The sequence below is a fragment of the Leptonotus elevatus genome, chromosome 17 (genome assembly GCF_054856555.1).
Source record: "Leptonotus elevatus isolate MCC_2025b chromosome 17, RoL_Lele_1.0, whole genome shotgun sequence".
Classification (NCBI taxonomy): domain Eukaryota; kingdom Metazoa; phylum Chordata; class Actinopteri; order Syngnathiformes; family Syngnathidae; genus Leptonotus; species Leptonotus elevatus.
The window spans coordinates 10,881,233-10,905,701 of NC_141255.1; the positions used below are offsets into that span (position 1 = coordinate 10,881,233).

A 24,469-nucleotide genomic window follows, 5' to 3' on the forward strand; every position below is an offset into this window, starting at 1 on the left:
AAACATTTCACGAGTACAGTTCAAACGTGTAGGATAAAAATACGGCCAGCAAAGCCGAAATGTGGCCCGTTCCCACCTTTCCCATCCCCCGTTGTACATTTTAAGCTGGAAGGGATACCTCCCCCGTCTTTTTGACAACATTTAAAGTCAGTAGATAATAATATTGCACTTAATGAAATGAAGGGGTCGTGTGTGTGTGTGTGTGTGTGTGTGTGTTGGGGGGGGGGTTAAGTTCATATCGCTTGTAAGCTGCTCGGTGACTTAAGGTGCAAATGGATCAAGTTGAACCAACCAACAAATAGGCGTGGTGATCTACACGCCTTTTTCGATCGTTGATGGAACAATTAAAAATCGTGGCGGGACAGTAAATACTGAGTACACCAGGAACGTCGCTATGATTAATAGTTAGCACAATGTATAAGCTATAAACAGCTTTAATAAAGGTGAGAGGGCCTTTCGAAAAGGGTCACATCTTATAACACGCCCGTCACAATTGAAATAAATGGCAAGTTCATCATGTGTGTCGTCCAAGAGTGGCAGAGTTATGTACAAACCTGGGTAGGTGGTCAACGTGTGAAACCGACAGCCACAAATAAACCTGCAGGATTCCGATTAACTTTTGCTAATTATTTTTTTCTTTTTTTGCTTGGACAACGAGGGCAAGTCACAGGGATCTAGAATGGTTTTAATTTTTTTTTTAAGCACAAATGCACTTTTTTTTCTTTCTTTTTTTTTTTAAAGTTCATTTATTAATGGCCTGCTGAAAGGCACTGCCACAATACAAGTTTAGGTGAGGGGGCGGAGCTACTGTCCATCACTCACACGAGACAGTCCATTCTAAAGTTTAGTATATATATATATATATATATATATATATATATATATATATATATATATATATATATATATATATATATATATATATATATATATATATATATATATATATATATATATATATATATATATATTCAGGATTGGGCGATAAGTGGGGGAGGGCGGGGTAGCTATAGGTAAATTTCGTAAAAGTCATCCAATTCCTCATGAAACAAGTCCCACTCGTCCTCGGAGTCGGTCACCTCGTCGTCGGTGCCGGCGGCGAGCAGCATTAGGAGCATCTCGCTCAGCTCGAACGTGACCATCTCCTCGTCGTCGTTGTCGAATGAGTCGCTGCTTTCTCGCTCGTCCAGGATGTCCCAGAGGCGCGTGTGTCGTGAACTCTGCAGGGATAAATACACGTCAGCTTGCATTCGGGGGGGGGAGTAACGACTGTCCTGCAAAATTCCTTATACTTACTGTTTTTCTATTTGATTGTTTAATTTTTATGTCCTACGTGCCATGTTGTGAAAGGGTAGAACATTTGGAAAAAGTTACCATGCAAGTTGAGCCAGGGAGTTTTCACATATTTCAAATTGGATTTTTTTTTATTGGAATAAATCAAGTATTTTTTAAATGTTGGATCTTACTATGAAAATTAAACATAACAGGAGATGATTAAGCATATCCCTAAATAGAACAGTTTTGAGAAAAAGAAAAAAAAACTAAATTCCCCCCCACCCTTTGTGGGAGTCCCAAAGTCTGGGCCGGAACTTATTGCAAACCTGCCCTTCTACAACCGACCAGCAAATGGCGCTACAGTAGCAGGCTACATTTTGGTTGGCAACTGACCGAGCTATTTTTATTCCTCTACCGCTTATCCCATTTGAAATTGGGAAGAAGCCGAGCCGGACACCCATTCGTGCCGTTTTTAATCAACATGATATGACGTCGTACCCGGTTCCTGCTGTTTGACCCGGTCTGCCGCCGCGGAGGCTGAGCCTCCTCCAGACGCCCGTCAGGAAACGCGTGCTTGTAGAAGCAGTTGGAGCCGAAAGGACACGTTCCACGGCCCTCGTCGAAGTATCGACACGGTTTACCCCTAAGGAACAGAATGAAGAGACATAATTATTTTCTTTTTAAATAGCGCAAGGGGAGATATCATGGAATTTATTTTATTTTTTTTGGGGGGGGAGGCTGGTGATTTTGCACAAAAGTTTGGGGATATTTGGCTTTTGGGTGACATTTCAGGATAAACTGCACAAAAAAATTTCACTCGAACCCGCCTCGGTAGCAAGTCGCCTTCGCGACCGAGCGGACGGCGGAGCCCTCAATCACGCCCAGTCGACAACCTGATCCGCTTTTTTGGACTCGGGATTCGATACGCAGGCACGCCTACGTTGCGCTCAATAATGGGTGACTCGAATTGTTGCCCCCCCCCCCTCGCGCATTTTGTCGTTCGTATCTCCTTTAACTGGAGAGCGGCTGTCCACGTACCCCATGCCTGCCTTGTACGTCTGGATGAGTTTCTGCTTTTCTTCTTTGTCCTCCACCCAGAACTCGCTCGGGATGACGAAGTTGGATGTGATTCGACATTCCGGGCAAGATCTGAAGGAGAAAGCAAATGATGGACACTGGAAAACATACAAGTGATTTGTCGACATTTGCGCAGCTGAAACGCGACAGCTTGTCGTTCTTTGCCGAGCACAGCGCAAGCGCGTGACTCACTTGATGATTCTGCTCTCGAATTGCCGGGCGCTTCGCCACCTACGGATGCACTTTAGGCAGTAGCAGTGGCTGCAGTTGGAGAGGATGCCGAATCGGCGCTCGCTCGGGTTGCTTTTCTCAAACACCACCTCCATGCACACGCCGCACATCATGTCCTTGCTGCGCTGGACGGCGAACGAGATCTCCATGTCTTTCTCGTGGGCCTCGATGCATGCCTGGAAGAAGAAAAGGTGAAGGAGAAATTTGCAGAAAAAAAAGAAACGTCCGTCCAGCCATGTTCTTAACCGGGGCCAATATGGATTTTATATTTGGCAGGATAAAATTCTTAGAGCTGTCAAAATTAATTGATTTGTCGACAAGTAATGTTACCTACGTCCTCAGCACAGGTGATGTCATCTTCAGTCGACAGCAAGTGGAAATTTTTATTTTTTAAGGTATTTATCGTGCTTTAAAAATAATGAAGTTATCAAATTCATTCTGGACAAATGATTAACTTTTTACTGCTGAAAACGTCTCAATGAGTCAAATATAACGACTTTAATATTTTTTTACCTTTAAACATTTTATTGTTTTGTACCCACAAAAAAACAAACAAATGATTGTCCTAATCAATATTTAAATTACCAAATTAATTGTAATTAACTCATTCACGCCCCCAAAACATGTAAATACGTTCTATTTTAAATACTACCATGCTCCCAAAGACGTTTATTTTTTATTTTTTATACTAGAGCACACATAAGGCTTTGATGCAGCCTTTGAACTGAAGAGAACGGTGAAGCAATGGTAGTAATTACAAAAACAGCCAGCAGGTGGCAGCAGATTCTAAGAGATCAACCAGGGCCATGTTGCAACAAGCTCTTTTCCCCAGTGATTTAAACAGATTTATGAATAATGATGAAACGTTAGCTATATTCTAATGCTAATTGCTGCAAAATGGAAACAGATACAAATATTTAAAAAATCTTGATGAAAGAAGACTCTAATCTTTCTTTTGGTAGGTTCCATGTTTTTATAGCAATAGAACACAATATTCTGTGGGCCTTGCAAAAATCCCTCAAAATCCAGTAAACCAGCCGGGAGCGAAGGGGGTTGCTTCAGTGAAAATGGCTGTGAGTGAATCAGTTAATATTTTCTTCGTAAATCGAGCAGCCCTACTGACAGCACTAAGAATTCCGCTAACCCATTAATTGGCAGATTAACTGTTCGCCCGCCACAACAATACCTTGGTGTGGTCCGAGCGCTGGTTGTTGTCGGTGGGGTGGAGCACCTGCAGGCCGCACATGTCGCACACGTCGCCGTGCAGGTAGACGCAGTTGAGGCCGTAGCGGCACTCGCCCACGGCGGCATACGGACACATCTGCTTCCTCAGCTCTTTGTCGTCGGACGCCATCTCGCTGTCGAACTCCTCGATGAGGGGGACGGAGCTCCGCGCGTTCACCGACTCCGCTGGGTACACGGGAAATGACAACGTACGTTTCGAAATTCATTTTTGGGCAACGTTGACGGGCCATTCTATACGCTTTTTCGTCGGCTCCCACGTCACTCACCAGACCTTTGAAAGCCACACACACTCAAAGTCAAAGCTATGATAGCGTGGCCAGGTGACTAATAATGTATGCACCTCGCACGCATATTCAATCAATATGATAATCAACAGGGAAAAAAATTCTATTTAGTTTAAACCGTCATCCTGTACAATGAAATGCTAAGGATCTTTTCCATTGGTTGGCCTCACAAAGCATCCGTCGCTTTAAACGAGATAAATGCTGTTCTCAACATGATAAAAATAGCAACATTGCTTATCAGGCACACCGAGAGACGCCTTCTCCTTGGATCTAAATCAAAGAAGGTCAAGCATCGTTTGAATCGACCACTCACCGCGTCCGCAGTACGGCTGCCCCGGTACAAACACGGCGGCGTTGACCCAATCTTGCGCCCCTAGGCCGGGCGTGGGCCCACTGAGCTCCGGATCGGGCTGGCTGGCTCGGGAGGTGGAAGGCAAGGGCTCCGGCGTCGGCAGCTCGTCTTGTGATGGACTGAGATGCTCGAACCTAGTCGACCAGATTGATGATGTTAGACATTGCTCAAGGAATCAGAAGCTTGCAGCCAAATGTGAACGTCGTCATTAGAGCCGACAAACATGGAAAGGCTTTTAAAAAATAAAAATCCTCCACTAAGCCTGCTAAACAGATGGGCTTTCAAAAATGAAAGTTTGTAATCTTGCTATAAAGCTTCAGACTGATACAGCTGTCTTCTTCAAATGGTAACATTCAAAGAAATGGTCAAATATTTTCCCAACAGTATTTCATTTTTAGAATGCTATGACATATTCATGCATACAGAGGGTTAAAGAAGTGTGCATAGAAAATTATTTCCCAGCCCAAGATTCTCTCGTGCATGTTTGGCTAAACAAATCTGTCCTTGTCCTTGCAGATAAAGACAAAACACCGGAGAGCACAACCTCCTCGTTTCACGCTGGGAGTTTCAGCTGCTGGGATTTGGATACCCTCCGCTGATAAATGAACATTGCACATTATTGTATTCAAAATCTGAGTGCTCTTGTTAAACATAATTGTAAAAAAGAAAAAGAAAAAAGAAGCTGTAATCAGGTTTTTCAACAAAGGGTTCTCTATGGTTTAACGTTTATGCAATTGGGGGATGGGTAGGGATTAGAGGTATGCATGGTGAAGGATGCCAAACTGCAAATATCCATTAGAGTGTACGTCAAATCAGAAATGAATAAAATTGTGATACATCAAAAAGTCCCACCCCTAATATTTAAGAGTACTTCCCCCGATTCCTGGAAATTGCCACTTTCCAGTTTAACAGGTAAACTGACAATGTGGCAGGTAAGAAGCAATGCAAAAAACGATACAATTGTTTGTTTGCAAAAATAGAAACCAGTGCGACTAAGGTTGCCTGACAGGACGTTTTACTGTCAAGCCAAGGCAACAACGTGACCGTCAGGGATCTCATTTCAGAAGACTTTGTGGTTGTGCTGCTTTTTTTTTATTTTTATGGAATAACAGGGTTGAAAAAACACCAATATCTGCAATGTAATGCATCGTTACTCATTTCATTTTGGTAGTAACACTCCACCAAATAGACTCCTTATGGGCAAGTCAACCCAAAAATTATTCTTGACATTAACTCATTCACTGCCATTGACGGCTATAGACGTCAAAAATTCATTTGAAGTATTTTTATTAATTTAACATTTTTTCCCACTTTTGTTAAGAGCATGAAAACCTAGACATGTTTTTATTGTATTAGAACAGATATATCATTTGTGATTAATCATGATTTAACTAGTGAAATAATGCGATTAAAATTTTGAATCGCCTGGCGCCCCTAATTTTAAAAATATTTTCTTAAAAAAATAATAATAATAATTATAATAGAGATTATTAAAAAAAAATTTATTTGTTTAAAAGAAAAGATTATTAAAAATTAGGAGCATCAGGCGATTAAGATTTGTAATCGTAATTAATCGCATGACTTCACTAGTTAACTCACGATTAATCACAAATTTTCTGTTAACTCACGATTAATCACAAATTTTCTATCTGTTCTAAATGTACAACAACAAAAAAAGGTTTTCATAATCTTGTTAACAAAAATTGAAAAAAATAATGTTTAACTAATAGAAATAGTTAAAATGTTGTTGTTTTTTAAAGTCTATAGCTGCCAATGGCAGTGAATGAGTTAATATGTTGTCTGTGCCGCCACTAGTCTAAACACGGCATTGATGAATGTTGTGTTTGTGGAACATGAGTTGAGCAGCAAAATCCACCCAATTATATCCATCTCAGTCATTTTGGACCAATAGCTTAGCTTTGGAAAACAGGTGAGCTGTGTATTTTTTTTTTTTGTAAAGGAAAAAAAGGTTGGGGTTGACTTCCCCTTACAGCTTGTCCTTGTGCAACAATTTACTGTCAACATTATATTAAGCAAAAGAATTTAGAGGAACTTGTAAGGACAGGTAAGCAGAGAGCCTGACTTAGCTATAAAAAGGTGCCATATGTAATATTAAAAATAATAACACATGGCTGTAGACTACCGCAACAATTGTCATTTCAGAGATCAACCGATCACCATTTTCTTTGATTTAGCAAACACTGATGTCATGGAAAATGTGGCCATGTGAGCGCTGTGTCGCCAGTTGGTTAAATTCCAAAACACAAGAAGTGACTATAGTCTGTCTGCTCATGAACAATGGCAAAAAAGGTGGGAGGTGTGACGCCGAGACTGCCTGCACTTAATTTCATTTCTAATGAACGGTCAGTCACCGCTGAATAGATTTTTATACTCCCGACTTGTTTTGTAGGCCCCGCGTCAGTGTCAACATGACTTAACATGTCATGGCAGCCAGCGTGTACGGCAATTAAAAAAAGAAAAAAGAAGAAGAAGAAAAAAAAAAGGGCTGATCGCTCCTCCATCCGCCTGCTGCATACGGCGGCTGGTACACTCGTGCACACTGTTAACCAGCCTGTTCCCAGAAAGCCACTCCGGTGTTAGATAAGGACGTGGTGATGGTGGGGGCAGGGAGGGAGGTGTCTGCTGGAGCTGTGCATAAATAAGGAGGAGGAGGAGGAGGAGGAGGAGGAGGAGGAGGAGGAGGGCGCTGCAGATGAGTGAACCTGGGGAACCCAGCAACAGCAGAAAGAGGAGGGAAACTGAGAGCGTTATGCAATTGCTATGCAGGATGCAGAGCACTCTGTCTGGCCCTAAAAAGAAGAAAAAAAAGGAGTTGGGGAAGGGGGGGGGTCATTGAGTCCATCACAATAGGCAGAGCCTGGGGAATTGAGCCATGAGAAACCCCCATGACGGGCTGCCTTTTCTTCAGCGTCTTAACCGAGCGAATCCCCCAATCACAAGGATGGAGGAATGTGACTCGTCAACACAGCACAAGTAAATCAAATGCATCATAATCTTGACAACGAGTGTCTTGAGATAATTGATGGGGGGGTCCTTGCCTCGAGCTGCCTCCGTAACTATGGGGATGCTCCTTGTGGAGCCAGACACCGAGCAGACAGCGTCTGTGCCGCTGCCGTCTGGACACACTCAAGCCTGACAACAGAGCGAGAGCCTCATCTGCCCTCCGTTTTGAAGCGTATGCAGGTTATCGAGCCGCTAGATGTTCATTGCGGGCCCTCACTTGTTTTTCAAAACAAAACGGGAAAGTCACACAATTAACACCAAGCCCAAGTAAGGATCATTAAGATGTCATTGAGTTGAGTTAACCCTCGCCCTGAGGTCAAACAATTCAAGATTTTCTGGACAAATCACTCCTCCGACATTGCCTAAAATATACATCCCGGGTCTAACAACGTAAAGAAGCAACTCCACAAGTGTTTTGATATTGCATCGAGAGACTGTAGAATATGAAATGGAACTTGTCGCAACTGCATCAGTACAAGATGGCTACATAGTCTTAGTAAGTTTACTTCCATTGCCAATTTGGAATGGCCGTCATGATTAAGACAAAACATTTAATTTGTAGGGGAAAATAATATTCTGTTGGCACCATTATGCTGAAACAGGTGTGAAACGCTAACAGACGAAGGCACAACATTTAATTTTAGAGACAGTTGGATCCTGGAAGCAATTTTACACAATTTCCAAAAGCAACCCCAATTCCAAATTGTTTATACGGTCTTAAAAGTTGTCATCCTCGACAACCAACCGACCCCCCCCCCCATGCCATATTTCAAAGCACATTATTATATCATATCCAGGAAGACAGCTGCACTGAGGATTCCAACACGCCACTGCCATGGACGACAACATGTTGCCAGTGTCAAGTGTCGTATCCTCCACCGCGGCCGGGCGTCACTTTAGACGGGGGAAGTTGTCACGGATCCACTGACGGCTGACCCCAACTCACCCCTGATGTTTTGCAAGAACATCTACTGTATTCTATAACCACTGACGGCTGACCCAAACTCACCCCTGATGTTTTGCAAGAACATCTACTGTATTCTATAACCAATCACTCACCTGCACCGGTCCCCAAACGCACAGTTTCCCTTCTGGTAGAACTTGCAAAGCATGGCGGCTGCCGGCTTGCTGCTGGTCAGATCGTGTGAATATCGACAGTTGTCACCTTCTTTGCATAGACCGTGCAAAAAATACCTGCAAATAGAAAGTGACATTAGTGGTTCATCGCTAGTCTTTGCAATATAATGCTTGGTCGTCAACAGTCATCGCGTTTACTCCCAACCAACTGTATTCTTAAGCGTTCTTCGAGGTGACAAGCTAGCACCTGATTTTATACCAGAATGCTGATTAGACAGAACTTACAAAGCGGTTGTTGTGTACATTAATATTCTGTTTAAAGGAAACAAGGTCAACGAGGCTCTCCTCTTAATGCCCGTTAAACGTGACGCCGCCGCGTATCGGGGCTTTGTGTCGTCAGAGCCGTGTCTTTAAAACGACGTCGTTGCTAGGAGGAAAAGAAAAATCAAACGAAAACACACTTGTCGGGCTCAGCTAACGCATAGCAAGGCAACAACAGCACAACGATCGCGTCGCTAAACCGACGTTGACAACCGCTCGATACTTGTCATAACGCCACTATTTTGAGGAGAGAAGTGCCGCAATGGCTTCCTCATCGATTTTCAAACAACGGTTCTTCAAATCCTACCTGCAGGTTACGTGTTTGGTCCAACCTCCTGATATCGCTGGGGCCGCTGTGGACGATGCAGCTGCTTCCGCCATTGCTGTTTATGTTTAAGCTGCCGGATGTTCCGGACAGCGCCGCTTCTCGTTCGGGCTTCTTCGGCAATCTTCGGCTTGTGTCGGAGTTTGCCGAAAGACGAAACCTTGCGCCGCTTGTTGGACATTTTGAGTCATTACAGCCAGTTTGGAACATAAGACAGACTGGGAACACGAACATTTTGGGTAATGTTTAACGTTCTAAAAGGGTCAGAAAGGAAAGAAATCTCACAAAAATAATGCTATTAGACCTTTTCGTAGAATTGGGGGCATTCTAAACTCCCTGGGAGCCCCCCCAGAAAAAAACCCTGAAGAATGGATAAGAAAATGTTTTTTTATTGTAATTTACATGTGCAATAAATAAATAATACCGACCAACACTGAAAGCTTCATATTTAAAATGAAACTAGAAATAATTTCACACATAAACACTATAAACACGCAATAAAAATAGCATTGGCCTCATGAGATGGCCCCTGTTCAGCCATCATTATAATCATAATAGAGATGGTTAGGAAGTACAAAGGTAGCCTGTAAATTAAAGAAAACAATGAAACAAAATAGGTCTTGTTTGCTTAGTCGAACTGCAAAAGGATTTACTGCAAAGAAGACTTAACCTAATTTACAAATGTAATTTCACTTCTCTTTTTAATAGATCGCTGTTTGTCTTTCAAATTTGACGCTTCTGGGAATGGAGCTATGCGACTTCACTTCCCCTTTCATTTGGCTTCTGCTTCATGTAAACAACATAACGCGTGATAGTTGAATGTGTGGCGAGGTGTGCAAAATAAACAGCTGCAAATGTGCAAATATGACATACTGGCCGTATTGATCTGATAAGAGTTGCAATTTGACAAATAAGTTAGAATATATCCATAACTGTAGCTGTAACTTTAGATTAGGAGTTGTACAAATTAGATTGTAGCAATAAAAATGCTCAACTGAAAGCCTTTTTTTTTTTAATACGCCAAAATATAATTCAAGCTCAAATAGACCACCAAGAAAAGCTAAGTCAATATACATCCAGAAAATATGACATTGCAACAAAAAAAGATCTTTAATTTTGGAGTTTTTAGTGTGTTTACGGCCCTTATATTCATGACTTTTTGTGTCAGGGCTGTGGAATGCTCTATTTAACCAGGTGTCATTTTGCTTTGCCCAATCAGCTCGTTCCATTCTCACGCGTCTTCCTCAGATGGTTCTCATCTGACTTTCAAATCTTCTAATTCCTCATCATGTGCCTTGTGCTTTTTCAGGTCTTTTTTCAAAATTTTATACTTCCTTGTGACATTTGCCACAAATTATTGCATGTATTTTTTTTTGTGGTTTGTGATTTTTCAGTTTTAGTTTCTCTTCCCCAAACAGCATGACCAAACATTGACAAAAAAGAATCTGATTGAATGTAACCCCAACAAAATGCTTGAATGCGCTGACATTATGATAACATTATTTTTTTTTTAAATAAATTAATAAATTGTATCTTAGCCATTTCAGTGTGTCACACAATGTGTGCAAGCAAAACTTTGATGCTAGCTAGCTAATGTAAGCAAAGGGGACCCACGTATGGATTCGAAACCTCTTTACCGATTATTGAAATGCGTGGGGGTTACCCACATTTCAATAAGCTCGGCTCACTGGTTGTTTATCTACCTACATTGTGGTTGCAAACTTTTCGTCATTTTTTGTTTAGGAAAATGACTTAGAAGACATGCTCTTCAAACAACCAAATGCTCATCTATTTGTGGGTCAGGATTTTATCAGACCCAACATTATTCATTACACAAACAAAACATTTATTCTTTTGTCTTTTCACTTTTTTTTTTAACTACTATTTACAATTGTATTATTATCTACAATTTAAGAAAGCTATAATTTAGGACATACCTCTAGAGGTATTCGCAAATCTTATTTACTACGATTCAGAATCGATATAAAATGCCCCAAAATCAAATTTGTTAAAATTATTTTATACTGTCTTGCCCTTGTTTGTGTGCATTTACTGGGAGCGCTGTTCATGTTGTACACGATTTGGCCACTTAGGGGCAGTGTGGTTCAGCGCGTTCTGATCCACTGTTAAGTTGTAGCCACATTAGAGAGAAGGAAAAAGTCACGATCAAGTTATGCCAACAAAAGTAGTTTTTTTTGCAGCGTAGGAAGAACATATGCCGGTGAGTAATGTTAAGATGCTTCTCTGTATACTTTCCGGAATCGTTTTTGTATGAATAGCCGTTCTTTTGAGTGATTAAAGTGCCGCGAGTATCGCACTAATTAGCGTTAGCGAGTCAATGATGCTTTCCATTGTGCGTTAGGCTACGCTCAGGAAACAAGCTAAACAAAGTGTGTTTGCATTTAAGTGCGCGCTGTGTAATTTTCTTCGTTTTGTGTTTAGATTTACAGTTAACCTCAACTGGAGTTGAATAAACTGCTTGATACTGTAACAATAGGATTGTAAGTTTGAGTTCATGTTGCTTGGGGGGACTGATTGGGGTGAGGGAACACACGACGTGTGGTAGACCAACTGACTGTTGAGTTCTGCAAATAAATACAAATAAGCAAGCCACTTCTTTAATCGTGTATGGTCAGTGAGAACGGAACAGGGTGAAACAAAAACTATTTCAAAATAAAAGTTTCAAAGTGGTCATAAATTGGGCATCATAGGACTATGACTCTTAATTATTGAGATTGTTCAAATCACACTCATTAGCAATGTCCAACCAGTTATGATAAAATAAGTTTGTTTTGATGTACTTTGAAGAGCAACCAGTCTTTTTTTTTGGAACAGTATTGTAAATCTGACATTAATCACTCATACTTTTGTATTTAGAATAAGGAATGTCAGAATATATATTTTTTTTTTTTATTGTTTTTTTTTTTTTTTTTTGTATTTATATTTTTTTATTATTTTTATTTGTATTTATATATATATATATATATATATATATATATATATATATATATATTTTTTAATTTATTTAATTTTATTTTTTTAATTTTATTTTTTATTTTATTTATTATTTTTATTTTTATTTTTATTTTTATTTTTATTTTTATTTTTATTTTTATTTTTATTTTTATTTTTATTTTTATTTTTATTTTTATTTTTATTTTTTATTTTTATTTTTTTAATTAATTTTTTTTAATTTTTTTTATTTTTATTTTTTTATTTTTTATTTTTTATTTTTTTTATTAAGACAAGGGATGTGTACTCATACGGGTATTCGTCTGGGAAACGAGTATTCAACATCCCTAATTAAGACGTTTGGCAACTGTTTCCAATTGTGTTTTTATTTAACAAAACAGTGTAAAACATGTTACAAACCATTTACAAAATGTTTCGTTGGAGCTGCTCAGAGTGAAACAAAAAAAAAGCAAAGATAAAGACTTGCCATAAAGGTGAAAAAAGAGGAAAATAGTTGATGGTGAAGTGCCCGCAAGAGCAGAGATTAAAACACATCCCTTGACGTGTTGACTGTTGAGTACTCCTGAAGCTATGTCGTCCCAAGGGTAAGATTGTTTTTTTTCTTTCAGTAATCATTCCTCATATTTGCACTGCTCCGAACCGTGTAAAAAAAGGCTCATAAAAAGTATCCGTATTTGTTTTTTTTTTTTAGGACTGGCGTGGTGCTGTTGTTTATTTCCCTGTTAACACCAGGCTGCATGGCAGCAGGGATGGATGACAACCCATTCAAAATATATGTTATTTTGAGGAGAGTTGCAGACCTCCCCTATAAAAATCTGACCTCCTATATCTTGTGCCCAACACCACGGAATACTTGGACATCTCTTACAACTCCATCCAAAACATCACCACGCAGTCTTTCCCCCGACTGCCTCAACTGTGTTTTCTCAAGGCAACTCATTGCGGGCTCATTTGGGGGATGTGAATGTGACACGGTTGAGTGCCCTGAGGGTCGTCACCATGTTTTCGGATGACTGTATCGTCACCGACGACCCCTTCCAGAACCTGAAAGTGATGTCGTATTTGCACAGCCTCACCATAGAAAACACTTGAATAAACAGCTCATTCATGGGAGATATTCCAAAAGAACGTTTGGCTGTTTTCTCTTCAGAATTTGTCTTTTGTCAACATTACGTTCGCTGAAGATACACCTGATGGCCTAATGTTTGATTTTCATCCCGTCAATCACAGCATTAGACTTTAGATGGAGTGATACATAAATACGCGGATCCCCTATTTAACATGAGTTTTGAGGATGCGTTAAGTTTGAAATACGTTAAGTTTTCTGGGAGCGGAATGAACGGTTTACCCTGTAAAATCTTATCAGAGACCCTGGATGTGTCAGACAACCTCCTGTCAGAAGGCTTCTGGAAGCCTTCGTGTTCCTGCACCTCCTGTCTTCCCGAGACTGAAGCACCTGTTGATGAGCAAGAAGCGTTTCAGCAATTTGTCCTTCATCTTGAGACAGACACATGAAATGAAGCATCTGGAGTCCCTGGATTTGTGTTTCAACTCTATACACTTGGACAAAAGATGCCAATGGGCCGGCCACTTGATTGAACTCAATCTTGGAAATAACAATCTGGGCAACAGTGTTTTTGAGTACCTGTCACCAAATCCGGAGTGGATTTACTTATCGAAAAAACGGGAATAACTGCCATAACCCAAGAAAACCTGTCGCGGTTTCCCAAACTGACACATCTCCGGCTCAGTTCCAAAAGCATCCAAGCGCTCCCGGAACATCTCATTGCCCCGAATCTGATTAGTCTCTACATGGAGCAGAACGCGATAACAACTCTTTCCCGGCAAGTCTTAGGGAATGTCCTAAACTTCGGGTCTTCAAAGCTGTTAACAATCCCTTCATATGCTCCTGTGATCTCCACTGGTTACGAGGTGCCAGGAGGCTCACTGGAGCGGGGCAGGCCACAACACCCCCACCCGCCCGCCTGGAGCCCCGAAACCCGGGCCAGGGATGGAGCTCATTACTCTTTTTGGTTGCACCACGTGATAACCCTTAATATTTAAGATTGTTCAAGTCACACTCATTAAAAATACTTAAGAGGAACAAAACTGCTGTACTTTATCATAAACTTAGTTTGTTATGTTATACTTCGAAGAGCAACCGGTAAATTGTTGTAATTTGCAGTTTTGTGGAACAGCATTGTCTGCCGTAATCATTCATCCTTTTGTGTATTTTGAATGAGCAATATCAGATGTATTTATTTATTTATTTGTTTGTTTGTTTGTGTGCGGCACGGTGGCTGACACGTCCGCCTCCCAGTCCAGAGGACGTGAACAGTTGCTTGGGTTTTCTCCGGGTGCTCCGGTTTCCTCCCACATTCCAAAGACATGCATGGCAGGTTAATTGAACACTCTAAATTGACCATAGGTGTGATTGCGAGTGTGGATGGTTGTTTGTCTCTGTGTGCCCTGCGATTGGGTGGCAACCAGTTCAGAGTGTACCCCGCCTACTGCCTGAATCCAGCTGGGATAGGCTCCAGCGACCCCTGCGACCCTTGTGAGGACAAGCGGTTAAGATGTTTATTTATTATTAAGAGTAGGAATGGACCGGTATCCGTCCGAATGACTGGTATCCATCTGGAACATTTTTTTTGAACATCCCTAATTAAGACATTTTGCCAACTGTTTCCAATTGTGGAAACAAATGTTTTATATGTCTTCTTAACAAAACATTTACAAAAATCTTCATTGGGGTTGCTCAAAGTGAAACAAAAAAGCAGAAATAAAGACTTGCCATGATGGTGAAAAAAGGGGAAGAAAGTTGGTGAAGTGCCCGCAAGAGCAGAGATTAAAACACATCGACTTGACGTGTTGACGGTTGAGTACTCCTGAAAGCTATGTCGTCCCAAGGGTAATAAGTTTTTTTCTTTCATTAATCCTTCCTTATATTTGCACTGATCCGCACTGTGTAAAAAGCCTCTTGAAAAGTATGCTTCTTTTTTTTTTTTTTTTTTAGGTCTGGCGTGGTGCTGTTGGTTATTTCCCTGTTAACACCAGGCTGTATGGCAGCAGGGATGGATGACAACCCATTCAAAATGTGTGTTACTTCGAGGAGGAGAGTCGCAGACCTCACCTATAAAAATCTGACGTCCTTTCCCTTACTTTTGCCCAACACCACGGAATACTTGGACATCTCTTACAACTCCATCCAAAACATCACCGCGCAGGCTTTCCCCCGACTGCCTCTACTGTGTTTTCTCAAGGCGACTCATTGCGGGCTCACATATATTTCTCCCAGTTTGTTTCAACACACTCCTGCGCTCCAAATTCTCAATATATCCTTCAATGAATTGCAAACAATTCCTGATATTTCACTTCCCCGACTGACAATCTTGGATTTGTCTGACAATCTCTACAAGGGCTACAGGCTGCCGGAGTGTTTTCAGAACCTGACAAATTTGCAAGTGTTGTCATTAGGAAGCCACATGACACAGTCAGTGCATTTAAATGACTTCAAACCTATAATGAACATTTCCCTGAAACATTTGGTTTTGGGTGCAGGCGAACCTTGGCGAGTGTACCAGTCTGGAGCTCTAGGTATGTTGTCCTTGCAGAAATTGTCCCTTTTTGTGAACTTTTGCGGGCACTTCAGTGAGTTCCACAACCTCCTCGTGGATTTGAATGTGACACGGTTGAGTGCCCTGAGGGTCGTCACCATGTTTTCGGATGACTGCATCGTCACTGACGACCCCTTCCAGAACCTGAAAGCAATGCCGTATTTGCACAACCTCACCATAGAAAACACTTGGATAAACAGCTCATTCCTGAAGGTGTTCTTAAAGGACATGTTGCTGTCTTCTCTTCAGGACTTCTCCTTTGTCAACATCACGTACGCTGAAGATACACCTGATGGGTTTCAGTTTCATTTTCATCCCGTCAATCACAGCATTAGTCTTCGTGCTGTAACTTTTGATGGAGTGATACATTATCAATACAGGTATCCCATATTTAACATGAGCTTTGAGGATGCGTTAAATTTGAAATATGTTAAGTTTTCTGGGAGTGGAATGAACATTTTACCCTGTAAAATCTTACAAACCCTACCTACCCTGGAAACCCTGGATGTGTCAGACAACCTCCTGTCGGATTTGGGCTTCTGGTGGCCTACGTGTTCTTACACTTCTGTCTTCCCAAGACTGAAGCACCTGTTGATGAGCAAGAACCGTTTCACCAGTTTGTCCTTCATCTCGAGAAAGACTTATGAAATAAAGCATCTGGAGTCCCTGGATTTGAGCTTCAACTCCATCTACTTGGACAAAAGATGCACATGGCCCGGTCACTTGATTGAACTCAATCTCGGAAATAACAATCTGGGCAACAGTGTTTTTGAGCACCTGTCACCAAATCTGGAGCGGATTTACTTATCGAAAACGGGAATAACTGCCATAACCCAAGAAATCCTGTCACGGTTTCCCAAACTCACACATCTCCGGCTCAGTTCCAACAGCATCCAAGCGCTTCCGGAACAACTCAACACCCCAAATCTGATCAGTCTCTACGTGGACCAGAATGCAATAACAACTCTTTCCCAGCAAGTCTTAGAGGGATTTCCTAAACTTCAAGTCCTCAAAGCCGGAAACAATCCCTTCATATGCTCCTGTGATCTCCACTGGTTCCTCACAGATCTAAACAAGTCCTGGCTCTTGGACTGGCCTTTGGATTACTTATGCAGCAACCCGGTAAAGTTAGCAGGCCTTCCTCTGTCCGAGTACAAAACCAGTGTGATCGCCTGCGAAACATGGCTCCAAGCCACAGTTGCTTTCTCCGTGCTACTATTCGTAGCAACAACATTGGGCGTGCTTTTCTATCAACTGGATGGTGTGTGGTACACAAAGATGTTATGGGTGTGGATTAGAGTGAAGAGGAGAGGCAAGAAGCACTCACACTTGCTGAAGAATAAGTCATTTTCTTACCACGCGTTCATCTCCTACAGTCATCAGGATGCCAACTTTGTGAGCAGTGAGCTGGCGCCCACCTTGGAGAATGCCGGGATTTCCCTGTGTGTTCACGAACGTGATTTCGTACCCGGTGATTGGATTATAGACAATATCATCAACTGTGTGGAGTCCAGCTACAAAACGCTCTTCGTCCTCTCCAAACATTTCGTCCAGAGTGAATGGTGCAACTACGAGCTCTTCTTTGCCCAGCACAGAGCCATCAACATCCAACAGGATTCTTTGGTCTTCATCCTGTTGGAACCCATCCCCACAGATTGTCTGCCTAAAAAGTTTTTAAGACTGAGAAGTTTGCTCCGGCAGCAGACGTACCTTGAGTGGCCGAAGGACGAGCGGAAGCAGCAAGTGTTTTGGGCAAGTCTGAAATCCATGCTGCGTATGGCAGACAAATCTGTCGTTTTGAGGGATGTGGCCACAGATCTTGCAGATACAGCAACTCTACTTAGTCACCAGTTTTAACACCGCTTCATTTGTCAATGAAATAATTAGTGTAAAAATCTGCCCACTCTATTTTGATTAAAGAATTTCACAAATACATGGGACCTATTGTAAGCGAAAAGTACTGTAAATGATTGTTGATGTGGGATGAAAGAATCAAAATGTATACCTGCTGGTCAAATTACACTCACATTCTTGTCTGCTTAAAAATGTCTTCATAAATATCTTGAATAAATGTCTTTACTGCTACATATGTAATGCCCAACTGACATGCTGCTCTGTGCCTTGTGTTTTGTGTCTAATTCCTTATATGTTTGTACAATGATTAGGTTTATGTGCAGTTCAGTCAAAAAGTATCCACTATGGTATAATAAATTCTGGTGCAAACAGTGGATTTTTTTTTATAATGTTTGCCTCAGTTGAGGAAATCAATGATATAGTCATTATCAGTGGTGTAAATCTATCCGTCCATCTATCCTCTGTAGTGCTTATTCTCAATTGTGTCGTGAGTGTGGGCAAACCTATCTCAGCTGACTGAGCAAGAGGCAGAGTAAACCCTAAACTACTTGCCAGGCAATCGCAGGTCATGTAAAACATCTTACTTACACTTTTAGCTCGTATCAGTAATACTTTCACATCTTGCTTTTCTCTCTTGAGATATGTGACAACTTCTCTAATTTTAGCACATGCACTTAGTAGGCAATTTCCTCTGCAGTCAAATGTGAAATTGTGTATCAGTAGTCTTTTGTCTTCAGTACTTTTATTTAACATTTGACTTTCTTTCTTCTGCAAATTATTATATAAGGTTTTATTTGTATGTGTGTGTGTGTGTTTTCTTTCTTCCTCAATGGCATGACCAAACATTGACAAAAATAAACTTAACTGAATGTACAGTATGAGCAAAATACGAACCAATGTGTATGGTTGTGTATCAAGCTTCCAGAGGTGGACAGTGTTTCCAAATATTATACTCAATTAAGAGTACCATACTTTAACTTTGCAATATTATGCCTCAAGTAAAAGTGAAACGTATTCCTCCAAATAATCACTTAAGAGTCTGTAGTCATTAAAAAAAAAAAAAGTACATGCACTGAGTAACAAATTAGAAACTTCTGATCTGTTTTTTTCTTCCCACCACATGAATGTCATATACGCAAGAATATGAAATAGGAATGTGCAATTTCATGCATTATCCAACAATATTATTTAAACTAAAATAATCATAAATTAAATCTGCAGAAACAAAAATGATTTAAGGCAAATTCAGCCTTAATGGTTTTGAATTCAAATAACTCAAATAACACTTGTGAGACAGCACATATTCAAAGTGGAGTTCTTGTAAGCTGAAATGTGGACATTTTTCCGCAAACAAAGATGACACCACATAACATACTCTATTGTAGCTGTCCTTTTTTGGTAATCTGTAAGGCACACATTACACCGATTGAATGAGGCCAGTGGTGCTGTGGCTCTCCTAAATTTGAGTTGTTTTTGCCAGGCTTCACGTAAATGACCTAATATCCACTTGTCACACTCTGGGTCGGTTTTGTACGGCTTTCAATACGATGACCACCGGCTCGAGGTTAAACTACGGTATGCGACCAAGTGAGCTACTTTGACTTTGTTGCTTTGATTAATTAATTTTGCCATCCCTCGATCCACATTTTTTTTCCTAAAAATGCCTTGAGCAGCAATCTGGTGAGTTCTTGTAGAACTATTACAGATTCTGAGACTCCCTCCAGTAATGCTGTAGTCAAGACCGCACCAACTGAGACCAAGACATGATCGAGACTCAAGAGTTTTGAGACCGAGACAAGACCAAGACTTTGTATAGTAAAGAAAAATGACAACAACAAAAATAACAGAATGTTGTAGCATTGTTTGTTACTTTTATCATGCTTTTCACAATGCTACACAAGTTAACTTGGCTGTAATTGTAAGTTGCCGTTAGCTCTGAATGTTAGCAAAAAACAATCCTGCCGCTTCATCTTCAGCCATTTTCATTCACTCTATGTAAAGGGGGCGCGGCACTCCAAGCGACACTGGGAAGGCCGCACGGCACCTGCATTCTGCATTTCTCACTGGTCACAGTCGTACTGGCCTAGTTTCAATCGGCCTTGATACAAAAAATTTAGTCCACCTGTCCGAGACGGCGAGACTGAAACAAAAGCGAGTAAAAATGCCTTTGATTCCGAGACGAGGCCGGAGGCCACCACTGGTTAATTGAACCCTATGCTAAGTTTTCACAATATTTCCCCTTTAAGTATCATAATCGTGTGCTGTGTCCATAATGTAAAGTATTTTGACTAAAGAAAGACACTGTTTTGCATTGTATATGTTGTTCGACATTGAACTCCTCCACTTGGTCCTGCCCCAAGTGAAGGAGTTCAAGTATCTTGGGGTCTTGTTCACGAGTGAGGGTAGGTTAGAGCGGGAGATCGACCGACGGATCGGTGCAGCGTCTGCAGTGATGCGGACGCTGTATCGGTCCGTTGTGGTGAAGAAGGAGCTGAGCCGAAAGGCAAAGCTCTCGATTTACCGGTTGATCTACGTTCCTGCCCTCACCTATGGTCACGAGCTGTGGGTCGTGACCGAAAGAACAAGATCCCGGATACAAGCGGCCGAAATGAGTTTCCTCCGCAGGGTAGCCGGGCTCTCCCTTAGAGATAGGGTGAGAAGCTCGGTCATTCGGGAGGGACTCAGCGTCGAGCCGCTACTCCTCCACGTTGAGAGGAACCAGTTGAGGTGGCTGGGGCATCTGGTTCGGATGCCTCCTGGGCGCTTCCCTGGGGAGGTGTTCCGGGCATGTCCTACCGGCAGGAGGCCCCGGGGACGACCCAGGACACGCTGGAGAGACTACGTCTCACGGCTGGCTTGGGAACGCCTTGGGATCCCATCGGAGGAGCTGGCTGAAGTGGCTAGGGAGAGGGAAGTCTGGGCTTCCATGCTAAAGCTGCTGCCCCCGCGACCTGACCCCGGATAAGCGGAATTGAAGACGGAACGGAACGGAACGGACATTGTAGTGAATAATTAACTTGGAACCCATTTACGAGACACTTTATTGGAGCTGTTCACGAAGTGAAACAGAAAAGCAGAAATGAAGACTAGGGTAGTGGTGAACGATGAAAGGAAGAGTCAGTGATAAGGAGGCTTTAAGAGCAGAGATTAAAATACGCAGCGCACACTATCAACCTGACGGGTTTGCCGGATGAATGCTCCTGAAGCGATGTTGTCCCAAGGGTAAGATGCATTTCTTCTTTCAGTAATCTTTGCTGATCCCTGCACTTATACAAACAGTAACTCGCATAAAACCGACTTATCACACATTTGTTTTTGTTTTTTTCCAGGACCGGTGTGGTGGTCCTATTGGTTATCTCCCTGTTAACAACAGACTGCATTGCAACAGGGATGGTTGACAACCGACTTGAAACGTGTGTTACTTCGAGGGGGAGAGTCGCAGACCTCACCTATAAAAATCTGACGTCCTTTCCCTTTCTTCTGCCCAACACCACGGAATACTTGGACATCTCTTACAACTCCATCCAAAGCATCACCACGCAGGCTTTCCCCCGACTGCCTCTACTGTGTTTTCTCAAGGCAACTCATTGCGGGCTCAGGTATATTTCTCCCAGTGTGTTTCATCACACTCCCGCACTCCAACTTCTTGATATGTCCTCAAATTACTTAAGAATCATTCCTGACATTTCACTGCCACAACTGTCCATTTTGGATTTGTCTGATAATCTCTACGAGGACTATCAACTGCCTGGGTGTTTTCAGAACCTTACAAATCTGCAAGTGTTGTCATTAGGAAGCAAAGCGGCTCTGTCAGTGCATTTAAATGACTTCAAACCTGTCATGAACATTTCCTTGCAACATTTGCTTTTGGGTGCAGGAGTTCAATGGCAATTGTATGAATCAGGAGCTCTAAGGATGTTGTCGATGCAGAAATTGACCCTTTTTGTTAACTTCTGCGGGCACGTCAGTGTATTGGACAACCTCTTTGTGGATTTAAATGTGACACAAGTGAGTGCCTTAAAGTTCATTACCATGTTTTCTGACAACTGCAATATCACTGGTGACCCCTTCCAGAACCTGAAAGCAATGCCATACGTGCGAAATCTCACCATAGAACACACCTGGATAAACAGCTCATTCTTGGAGATATTCCTAAAGAACATTTGGCTGTCTTCTATTCAGGATTTATCTTTTGTCAACATCACATACAATGAAGATACGCCCGATGGGTTACAGTTTCAGTTTCACCCCGTCAATCACAGCATTAGTCTTCGTGCTGTAACTTTTGATAGAGTGATACATTATCAATACAGGTACCCCATACTCAACATGAGCTTTGATGATGTTTCAAATCTGAACTATGTTAAATTTTCTGGGACCGGAATGAACATTTTACCCTGTAAGATTTTGTCCACCCTGCCTACTTTAGAAACCCTGGATGTGTCCGACAACCTCCTGTCGGATTTGGGCTTCTGGTGGCCTTCGTGTTCTTACACCTCTGTCTTCCCGAGACTAAAGCACTTGTTGATGAGTAAGAACCGTTTCACCAGTTTGTCCTTCATCTCGACACAGACACATGAAATGAAATATCTGGAGTCCCTGGATTTGAGCTTCAACTCCATCTACTTGGACAAAACATGCACATGGCCCGGTCACTTGATTGAACTCAATCTCGGAAATAACAATCTGGGCAACAGTGTTTTTGAGCACCTGTCACCAAATCTGGAGCGGATTTACTTATCGAAAACGGGAATAACTGCCATAACCCAAGAAATCCTGTCACGGTTTCCCAAACTCACACATCTCCGGCTCAGTTCCAACAGCATCCAAGCGCTTCCGGAACAACTCAACACGCCAAATCTGATCAGTCTCTACGTGGACCAGAATGCAATAACAACTCTTTCCCAGCAAGTCTTAGAGGGATTTCCTAAACTTCAAGTCCTCAAAGCCGGAAACAATCCCTTCATATGCTCCTGTGATCTCCACTGGTTCCTCACAGATCTAAACAAGTCCTGGCTCTTGGACTGGCCTTTGGATTACTTATGCAGCAACCCGGTAAAGTTAGCAGGCCTTCCTCTGTCCGAGTACAAAACCAGTGTGATCGCCTGCGAAACATGGCTCCAAGCCACAGTTGCTTTCTCCGTGCTACTATTTGTAGCAACAACATTGGGCGTGCTTTTCTATCAACTGGATGGTGTGTGGTACACAAATATGTTATGGGTGTGGATTAGAGTGAAGAGGAGAGGCAAGAAGCACTCACACTTGCTGAAGAATAAGTCATTTTCTTACCACGCGTTCATCTCCTACAGTCATCAGGATGCCAACTTTGTGAGCAGTGAGCTGGCGCCCACCTTGGAGAATGCCGGGATTTCCCTGTGTGTTCACGAACGTGATTTCGTACCCGGTGATTGGATTATAGACAATATCATCAACTGTGTGGAGTCCAGCTACAAAACGCTCTTCGTCCTCTCCAAACATTTCGTCCAGAGTGAATGGTGCAACTACGAGCTCTTCTTTGCCCAGCACAGAGCCATCAACATCCAACAGGATTCTTTGGTCTTCATCCTGTTGGAACCCATCCCCACAGATTGTCTGCCTAAAAAGTTTTTAAGACTGAGAAGTTTGCTCCGGCAGCAGACGTACCTTGAGTGGCCAAAGGACGAGCGGAAGCAGCAAGTGTTTTGGGCAAGTCTGAAATCCATGCTGCGTATGGCAGACAAATCTGTCGTTTTGAGGGATGTGGCCACAGATCTTGCAGATACAGCAACTCTACTTAGTCACCAGTTTTAACACCGCTTCATTTGTCGATGAGTCAGATTGTGTAAAAATCTGTATTTTTAATCTGGTGCATGAGAACATGCAAAATTGACCCTTTAGTATTTAGTTTTTGTTAGTATGCAAATAGCTGGATCTTTGGAGTGCTTGCCTAGCTTATTTTGATGAAATTATGTCACATGTGACCTGAGAACTGTTTTTCATTGTGCGAAATGAATGCATGATACAATTCATCATCTGTAAATGATTTTCAACCTGTGCTGAATGAAGCAAATGTGTTTTTGCTGGTCATCTAACGCTTACATCTTCGGCTGACATTTTTAATAAATGTTCTCCCTGACATGCTTCACTGTGCTTTCATTGTGCATATGCCTATTTCCCTGTGTATAATTGTGTTTTGTGTCAATTTAAATGTGGATTTCAAAGGTTTTAATAAATTCCCGTTTTAATTGTATGCTTCAGTAAAAAAAAAAACTATCAAAGCAAGAGTGACGATTTTTGTTCTGTCAGCTTCCCTTTTAGCTCGAGTGTCATTTACACTTACGCATTTTACTTTTCTCTTTGAAGATATTTGGCGACTTTTCTAGTTCCAGCAGATCCACTTGATACAACACCTCTGCAACCAAATGACAAATGTATCATCATGCTGTAAGACTTTATCATATTAAACTCAATTGGTAACAAATTTGAATACCCCTGTAAGTCCATATGTTTGAATGTAAGATGGTTACCATCATCAAGTTTGCAGGAAAAACACAAGGTCCTGCAAAGTGCCTACAAGACATGCTGCGCAAAACATGTCAGTGGTTTTGCCCCATTACTGTCCATTAGCTCAATACTTAGCCATGCATTGAAGTAAATCATGTGTGGCAGAATCACCCCATTTCTTTGCCAATTAAACCAGCAGCGCATGCCGGCGGAGGATTCGAGAACAAGTTAATTGGACATTTTTGTGGATCTAAACAAAGTCCTAAAATTCTCTGCAGATCTCCCTGATTATTCTGGACAGTCAGCGTTTTGTTTATTTAGCTTGTTTTTT

The 24,469-nt window shown here is 41.7% G+C and overlaps 3 protein-coding genes and 1 pseudogene across 4 annotated transcripts; 3 read left to right on the forward strand and 1 right to left on the reverse strand.

The window, feature by feature from the left end:
- Positions 1 to 922: 922 nt before the first annotated feature.
- mkrn1 (makorin, ring finger protein, 1) lies at positions 923 to 9,336 on the reverse strand. Of its 2 annotated transcripts, none has more exons than XM_086059000.1 (8): positions 9,194 to 9,336; positions 8,548 to 8,682; positions 4,426 to 4,598; positions 3,770 to 3,993; positions 2,545 to 2,759; positions 2,314 to 2,424; positions 1,774 to 1,918; positions 923 to 1,220 (listed from the first exon to the last, which is right to left on the reverse strand). In XM_086059000.1, the coding sequence occupies exons 1-8, from the start codon at positions 9,265 to 9,267 to the stop codon at positions 1,008 to 1,010; spliced, it is 1,290 nt and encodes a 429-aa protein (XP_085915126.1). In that variant the 5' UTR covers positions 9,268 to 9,336; the 3' UTR covers positions 923 to 1,007. The 2 variants fall into 2 exon arrangements, with proteins under 2 accessions (XP_085915126.1, XP_085915127.1); XM_086059001.1 differs by lacking the exon at positions 9,194 to 9,336 and adding an exon at positions 8,851 to 9,137.
- Positions 9,337 to 13,003: 3,667 nt separating this feature from the next.
- Positions 13,004 to 14,241, forward strand: LOC147159794 (toll-like receptor 1; annotated as a pseudogene).
- An 806-nt stretch (positions 14,242 to 15,047) lies between these two features.
- LOC147159795 (toll-like receptor 1) lies at positions 15,048 to 18,245 on the forward strand. The gene is made up of 2 exons (XM_086058999.1): positions 15,048 to 15,095; positions 15,201 to 18,245. Exons 1-2 carry the CDS (start codon positions 15,082 to 15,084, stop codon positions 17,656 to 17,658), a joined length of 2,472 nt encoding a protein of 823 aa, XP_085915125.1. The 5' UTR covers positions 15,048 to 15,081; the 3' UTR covers positions 17,659 to 18,245.
- A 2,591-nt stretch (positions 18,246 to 20,836) lies between these two features.
- LOC147159796 (toll-like receptor 1) lies at positions 20,837 to 23,445 on the forward strand. The gene is made up of 2 exons (XM_086059077.1): positions 20,837 to 20,877; positions 20,985 to 23,445. Exons 1-2 carry the CDS (start codon positions 20,846 to 20,848, stop codon positions 23,443 to 23,445), a joined length of 2,493 nt encoding a protein of 830 aa, XP_085915203.1. The 5' UTR covers positions 20,837 to 20,845.
- The last annotated feature ends 1,024 nt before the right edge of the window (positions 23,446 to 24,469 follow it).